The sequence below is a fragment of the Cicer arietinum genome, chromosome 5, assembly GCF_000331145.2.
Source record: "Cicer arietinum cultivar CDC Frontier isolate Library 1 chromosome 5, Cicar.CDCFrontier_v2.0, whole genome shotgun sequence".
NCBI lineage: Eukaryota > Viridiplantae > Streptophyta > Magnoliopsida > Fabales > Fabaceae > Cicer > Cicer arietinum.
Window position 1 is genome coordinate 25,317,186 of NC_021164.2, and position 8,605 is coordinate 25,325,790.

General features: G+C 35.3%; 2 protein-coding genes across 2 annotated transcripts; both read left to right on the forward strand.

Annotated features, from left to right (window-relative positions):
- Positions 1-3,383: 3,383 nt before the first annotated feature.
- On the forward strand, positions 3,384-5,276 carry LOC101490064 (uncharacterized). Its single transcript, XM_004499846.1, has 2 exons — positions 3,384-3,477; positions 3,763-5,276. Exons 1-2 carry the CDS (start codon positions 3,384-3,386, stop codon positions 5,274-5,276), a joined length of 1,608 nt encoding a protein of 535 aa, XP_004499903.1.
- A 2,240-nt stretch (positions 5,277-7,516) lies between these two features.
- LOC105852093 (uncharacterized) lies at positions 7,517-8,552 on the forward strand. The gene is made up of 3 exons (XM_027334688.2): positions 7,517-7,648; positions 7,745-8,198; positions 8,287-8,552. Exons 1-3 carry the CDS (start codon positions 7,517-7,519, stop codon positions 8,550-8,552), a joined length of 852 nt encoding a protein of 283 aa, XP_027190489.1.
- Positions 8,553-8,605: the final 53 nt, after the last annotated feature.

Sequence of the window (8,605 nt, forward strand, 5' to 3'; positions counted from 1 at the left end):
CATCATTCCATTCGCTTTTCTACTTGAATTATATGTGATATAAATGCATTGCAATGTTATGTATTAGTTTTGTTTGTGTGTTATGTTCAAAATATGTGTCTTATTTGAATTACATGTTTATGAATGATATTCTGAAGATTTAGTAATTTGCATATTTTGATTGGTAACGGGTGGTTATTCAAGGTGATGACTTTGTGTCTAAACTAGGTTGGTTTAGGACTAAGTTGAACGATTTTGGACGCTCTGGTTGAGTGATATATTTTGTTATTAACTAAGGTGGTGGCATTCATGCATGCATTGGTGGTCTGGACCTAGTCGCGAGCATCTGACGATGGTTCCTTGAAAGTGCAACGTGATTTAGAAAAATACTCAACGGTAGGGTACTTAACATGAAACTCTGAAGAGCTTTTGTCCAACGATGGGACATTGTCCAATGGTGGGACTATTTGCTTTACGGGGTGGTGATATTCCATAATCATGCGTTGACATAATGAAGAGTATTTGTCCAACGGTGGGACATTGTCCAATGGTAGGACTCTTTGCGCTATAGGATGGTGGTATTTTGGAATCATGCATTGGCCTATAGTCTAACAAATAGAATTTGTGCATTTTGGTTGATTTGTATCTTTGGTACTTTGTGATTTTAACTGTTAAATGAAGTATATGATTTTATTTATATTTTTGCTATAACAATTATATATGCAAGTTTATTGCTCTGTATTTGTCATTTAGAGATGACCCTTACATTTGGCAGGACGTTACATATAATGTTACTTAGCGACTAATGTTGCGGACCAACCTAGTAGGAGAAATGCGAGGAAGTACAATACCATGCAGTTGGAGGCTCTGAGATACTTTTGTACTAGTCACTACAAGAATTTTTGAAGTTTGCGAAACTTGGCCTGCGACGGTTCCTGGTGCGGTTTTCGTCAACCGCCGCCACCATACCACCATATAAAGCACGCGATTTTCACCCTCACCACCAGTTAGCGACGGTTCCTGGGGAGGTTTTAAGCAACCGTCGTCGTTTAGGGCAATACACCTCTCTTTGTGTTTCGTTTTCCAGATTTTGTAATGTAATTTGTCACTCCCGCGTGTATTCCTTTCTTATCCCCGCGCACATAAACCCTAAAATTTCTGAAAACCCCCAAATCTCTCAACCTCTGTCAACCCTAAAACTTCTGAAGGAAACGAAATCGAAGACAAACCAAATCTACTATGTAAAAGAAGTTGATTTATCATCTTGGAAACAAAATCAACTCTTGCAAAGGTAATCGTTTCGTTCCGTTTCGTTTCGTTCCATTTCGTTTCGTTTTGTTTCGTTCCATTTACGTTAGTGATTGGTTTGTTTGTGATTGGTTTGTTATTTGGGCTTTCTCTGCTTATGCTATGCTTTGCTTACTGCTACAGAGTTCATATGTTCATTGAGATTGATTTGTTTACTGTTTTCAAATGACTGGAATAGGAAAGGGCAAGATTACAGGTTAGTAATAACAACAACCTCGCTGTGATTGAAGACAAACTTGCTTGGATTGTCCACATCGTAGCCGCAATTCTTAAGATAAAACAGTGTACGGGTTGTAGGTAAATACTTTTTGGCTCTTAACCTTTTCATCTATTGGAATGTTGTGGATTGTCAAAAAAGTGATGGGCAGTGTGCATAAGCATGTCAACCTGTTTTTAATTTTATTTTTCACTGTAAATTTTTTATATGTAGCGTGGAATCCCAGGAAGTGCTAGATGCCGAAATTTCAGCTCGGGTTCTGCAGTTGATCAACGTAACTGACAATGGAGTACACAGTCAGGTATACCAGCACAAACATTAGTTTATGCTTTGCTTGAGGCATGTATTATCTCTATGTTTTTTTATAAAGTTTATAGTAGTCCTAAAGCTATTGGTAGAAACCAAGCCAAATAGAATGAAATATTGAATTTTTAGGCACTTATGGTTTAGGCACAATAGGTAACTCTGGCTTAGGAATTTGAGGTATTTGAGGCATAGTTGAAATTTGAGGAATTTGAGGGATAATTGGTACAACAGGAATATCAGGAATTGGAACACCTAAGTTTGGAATTGGTGGCAATTGTGGTTCTGTAAGTGGCAATGGAAGAGTAGGTAGTGGTGGCAATTGTGGTTCTGTAACTAGTGGAAATTGTGGCAATTATGGCAATTGTGGTTCTTGGATTAGGTACCTACCAAACAGAAATTCTAAAATAGGAACATATATAAATCAAGATTGAGATCAAGTTAACAATATAACCAAACCAGAAACATATATAAACCAAGTTATCATACTTATACGCCTATTCATTCTTTTTTCTAATTTCTTTCATTTCTTTTTTCCAAGCTTGGGGTAAGTAGGTTGTCCTTCACATCATTTGCTTGAATTTCAGTCCAAGGTGGTTCTTCTTAAAGTTATTGTGCAAGTGTTTGACATATAATCTTTGGTCCACTCTTGATAACAATTCATTAATTGCTGGTAACAAGCCATACCCATTTAAAAACAATTATAGTAAAAGTAAATTAATGTAAAACTAAGATAAATTAATGTAAATTAACAAGGAAAGTTTAAAATTACCTTTTGGTGGTCTATTATTATAGTGTATGTTTGGTAATATCTTTGCTACTTAGATCATTTATCAGCAACTCCAAAAACCAAAGTCTCTTTGTTCACTCTCTCCTCCACAACAAAAGCTATAGGCATCATTTGGTCGTTGGCATTCCTTCCAACAACTGCCAAAATCTGACCTTCATAATCCCCCTTCAAGAAACAACTATTTAATTCAATAATAGGCCTGCATTGAAAGAAATTGCCCTAGCAAGTTGCACACTTACTTTGACAGTTGATCTAGAATTAAACTTCGATAATTCATGATAATAATCATAGAACCGTCTATGTTGTTCTTTGAAGGACTCATCAACAAGATCCCTTGCCCTTAATGCAGTTGATTTAATTATTTCATCGTACCACTTTTTATGGGACATGGATACTCTCAGTCTACATTTATGTCAATCTCTCTCAAGAATAAAAATCCTGGCCATTCAATGAATCTAACGACAAGATGATAAATGCACAATTATTAAATGAAAATCACGATAACAATATTTCAAAGAAAACATATATCGTGAAAACCAAACATTGTCGGCAGCGGTGTATAACCCTTTGATTTTGGTAGCTGTTTGGAATCGAGAGAATAGTGTCTTGCTCATTTTATTGTATATATAACTATCAATTTCACAATCCTACTAATTATTGATATTAAGCTCTACATTCAATGGTTTAAAAATGCAACATAACACAATAGGTAAGATAATTTTATTATGTAAAAGCTGATAGAGTTATATAGAGATATACATGTCGTATTTATTCTGCACGTGTTAAATGCGCAAGGCTATTTATGCCATGCTGGCAGCTTCTGTTATAGTCAGTTATGCCATGCCGGAGATGGTAGTTAAAGCTCTACCTTCATCATCTTGTATATATACTTACCTCTATAAATAGTCAGAATGATTTCTATATCATTTTCCTCTCATGATTATCTTCTATTCCCTAGTTCATGTTATTGTTTGATGAAGTTCCTTCATGAAAAACTCAAAACACCACTTTATTTTCTCAGTAGAATGAAATAAAATTTCAAACTGCCTTGTTTTGCATAGTGTTATCAAAATTTAGCAGGGACAATTTTTTTCTTCCTTTTTTTGTACTAAAGATGTTTGAGTGCTATGTTCTACACTTTGATTGCTAAATTCTGCACTTTCAGTTCTAACATTGTTTGCATTGGTACATCACGGAGAGTCCATAGGAGAAACTAGTACTATCTCACCTATTAGTATTTCTAATATAGTTCAAGACACAGTTGTCGTTGATGATCAAATGCAAAACATGATTAACGATGCTTTTGGAGTCGAAGATCATGCAAATGAAGTACCCATTGAATCAAATGCAGAGAAGGAGAAAAATGCAAGTCAACAAAGGTATGAAGAGGCCAAAGAGTACTATGAATTAAGTAGAGAAGGAGAAAAACCTTTGTATGAAGGGTGTGTTAAATATTCAAGACTATCTTTTTTGGTAAAGTTGTATCACATCAAATGTTTATGTGGAATGACTAATAAAGCCATGACAATGGTTTTAGAGTTATTAAAAGATGCATTTGAATTTGCAAATGTACCAAATTCATTCTATGAAGCCAAGAAAACAATCACCAAGCTTGGTTTAAATTATGAAAAAATCCCTGTTTGTCCGAATAATTGTATGCTTTATTGGGGTAATAAGGAAGATGAAGAAAGGGAGACCTGCAAAATTTGTAACACTTCGAAATGGAAATCAAAAGCAAAAATTGGTGTAGTTGGAGTGTCTGGTGATGGCAATAATCGAAAGAAAGTTCCTGCAAAAGTTATTTGTTATTTTCCATTAAAACCACAGTTACAAAGATTATTTTTGTCCTCAAAGTCGGCCGAGGATATGAGATGGCATGCAAATGATAGTAAGAATGATGGAATGTTGAGGCATCCTAGAGATTCTGAAGCATGGAAACATTTTGACTTGACACACACTTGGTTTGCATCAGAGCCGCGAAATGTGCGTCTTCCATTAGCTAGTGATGGTTTTAATCCTTTTGGTATGATGAGTACAAATTATAGTATTTGGCCAGTTATTCTCATTCCATACAACACTCCTCCATGGGTGTGCATGAAACATACATCTTTTATAATGTCAATGATAATTCCCGGTAAAAAAATGCCAGGAAATGATATTGATGTCTATTTACAACCTCTAGTAAAAGAATTAAAGGAGTTATGGACAACAGGTGTCGATACATACGATTCTTTTAAAAAAGAGATGTTCAAATTACATGAAACTTTGATGTGGACAATTAGTGATTTTCCGGTGATAGGTACACTTTCTGGGTGGAACACTTACACTGGACTTGCTTGCCCATCGCGTAACATTGACTCTACTCCTCGTCGTCTTCCTCATAGCAAAAAATGGTGTTTTATGGGTCATCGTCGTTTTCTTGATCAGCGACATAGATTTAGATTGAACAAGGTTCTCTTTGATGGTCAACAAGATATGCGTGGTCCACCTAAAATGTTATCTGGGCTTCAAATTCTTGAACAGGTTCAAAATATTGATGTCACATTTGGTAGAAAGCCAGATAAAGAAAGGTCGGGAAAAAGAATACGTGGTGGACGACCTACACAAGGTGTCAATCAACAATGGAAAAAGAAAAGCATATTCTTTGAACTCCCATATTCTTCTGCGCCACAATCTTGACATGATGCATATTGAGAAAAATGTGTGCGATAATATCATATTTACTTTGCTAAATGATAGCACAAAAAGTAAAGATCATCTTAATGCAAGAAAAGACCTTAAAGCTATGGGCATAAGACCTGACCTTTGGCCCAATGAAAATAGAAGAATTTCTCCAGCTGTCTTTTCTCTGACTACTAAAGGTAAGAAGAGATTTTTAACAACTTTAAAGAATATCATTGTGCCTGATGGTTATTCAAGCAACATTTCTAGATGCATTGACATGGAAAATCTTAAGTTGACACTGTACTTGATGGTTATTCAAGCAACATTTCTAGATGCATTGACATGGAAAATCTTAAGTTGAATGGAATGTTGAAGAGTCATAATTGTCACATATTGATGGAACAACTTCTACCGTTAGCCATTCGAGCAACATTACCTGATGATGTTTCAGCTATAATGATTGAGTTTTGCTCACTTTTTAGACAATTATGCAGTAAAGTATTGAATGTTGATGATTTGGAAAAATTGCAAAATCAGGTTGTCCTCACTTTATGCCACATGGAAATGATATTTCCTCCCTCATTCTTCACTGTTATGGTTCACTTGGTTGTTCACCTTGTTGAAGAAGTTAAACTTGGAGGTCCTGTTCATTATCGATGGATGTATCCTGTTGAAAGGTAAAATATGCGTGTTCTTGTTCCTTCAATAATTAGTAGTTGACAATTTTGTTCTAACTAATATTATTTTGGTTCAATAATAGGTACTTAGGAATACTTAAATCGTATGTACGTAATAAAGCACGACCAGAAGGGTCTATTGCAGAAGGATACCTTGTACAAGAGATTCTTACATTTTGTTCAAGGTATATAGAAAACATTGAGACTAGATGGAATCAACTTGGTCGTGTAGATGATGAGCCTATTAATGAGATACAAACTGACTCACGTGTAGCTGAATTATTTCCTAGAGTTGGAAAATCGGTTGGTGGTTCTTCATACTACACCCTTACACCAATTGAAAAGTTACAAGCTCATAGACACGTTTTAACAAACTGCATCATAGTTGACTACTATCTAAGGTAAGTAATTTTATTATATTTGTATTATTTACCACTAATTTTTTTTCCGTATACATCTAATTTGAAATAACCAAATAGGCAATATAGAAGTATTATTCGAAGCCAAATGAGGAGTGGTGCAAGGAGTACTTCTGAGGTAGACAAGAAGGTTCATAGAGAGTTTCCTCATTGGTTCCGCAATCGTGTTAGTGTTCATGACAAAATTGGTGATTGAGTTGCTTTGATTTTTAATAAGAATGTGACTAATTGTATATTTTATGGTGTTCAGATTTGCAACAATCTCGACAACATTAGTGGATCAGATAAAAATGTTCTCGTTAGTCTTGCTCAAGGTCCTTCTGATAAAGTTAGAAGGTTCACTGCATTTAATGTCAATGGTTTCAAATTTCGAACATTGGCACGAGACAATTTATTAAAAACTCAAAATAGTGGAGTTTTTGGCATGTTCGGAACACGAAGTTACTCAAGCAATAGTGATGCCCAAATGAGATTTGGAGGAGTGCCTTACTATGGAAGATTGATAGATATCATTGAGCTTTCCTATGATGGCTTCAAAGTGCCCATGTTTAAATGCAAATGGGCGAATACCACAAATCCAAGAGGCATTAAGACAGATAAGTTGGGTTTTACCTCTATAAATTTTGCAAGACTAATACATACTGGGGAGCATGAAGATGATGAGCCATACATTAAAGCGTCAGAAGCTCAAATGGTTTATTATGTGGATGATGAAAAGGAACAAGGATGGAGCATACCTATTCATTTAAAGCCACGGGACTTGTATGACATGGGTGGAGATGATGAAATTATGGCACCCATTGAACCATACCCATCTCAAAATTTGGAACACATTTTTTCTAATGAAACCACACATATACAATTGGCAAGAATGACTACAGATGATGATCCTGAAACTTCAACTTTTAATGATGATTTTGATGACAACAATCATGATATGAATTTATGATTGTTAATAATTCTTGTTTGTTGTTTATGACATGGTACTCTTCAATCTATGTTATTTTTTTACTACTTTCTTTTACTGTTGCATTGTGTTTGATGTGCTCATTTTTGTTATTGTGTTCATTTTTGTGTTTAGCTATTTGCATTAGTCTAACTTGGTTGTCATCAATGTTTGCAGTGTAAGTGTGTTTGGAGACTCAATCTTGTGAACAAAATGGAATCATCATATGAGGATATTCGACGTAAAACAATGGAAGAGAATAAAAAAAGGATGGAGGCTCTCAATCTAACTCATCTCTCTCAATCCCTTCACAAATCTTCTTCCACCATTTCAAAAACCTCACCGGTTAGTAATAACTAAAAATACTAAAATTACAAAATGTTTCTTATTTGTATTATATGTTGATTTTTATTTATTTACATTAATAATAAATGATTGTAGCGTTTCACGAAGGGTCAGCCGAGGGTTATACTACCAGGAGATCTTCAAGTAACCAAAATGAAGCACTTGCGGAGACATGGTTTACAACCAACGTTCCAAGTGATAGAACCACTACCATCTCCGATGACAACACCGACAAATCCACCATCTTCTCAAGCACCGCCTTCTCAAGCACCACCTTCTCAAGCACCGCCTTCTCAAGCACCACCTTCTCAAGCGACAACATCGCTAGCTGTGCAAACGATAGAACCACATCTTTCTCCGGTGACAACAACACCAACTACTGTGCAAGCGACAGAAGCAACACCTTCTCAAGTGACAACACCAAGATCAGTGCAAGAGACAGAAACAACACATTTCCAAGAGACATCCTCTCACTCTGAAGATGTGGTAGAAGATGAGCCAGAAATTTCTCAAAAAAGGAATTTTACATTTTGGGATGTAGAAGTCATTAGTATGTTATCTAATGTCTAATTATATTTATAAAATTTAATTGTTTTACATGATTGCAATATGACATATTTCATTGACTTATGTGTTAGATGAGGCGGGACATATTTCAAAGACACACTTAAGGGTATCAGACGTGCTTGAAGCTCCTCCTAATGTTAGCAGAATAATAACTAGATGGAATTCAAATGGGCAACCGGTAGGATCAGCTGCTGGTTTGTTAGGCGGTTTTTTGGGTGAAATTGCAAGGAAGTTTAAGGATTTTCCTATAATGTACGACAATTGGAAACTAGTTCCATCGACAAGAAAAAATGAAATTTTTAAGGATAAAATACAGGTATCAATTATAAACAACTGAATATTCTTTATTGTTTTGATTGTAATCTAATTTTTTTTTTTATGATTATGCTA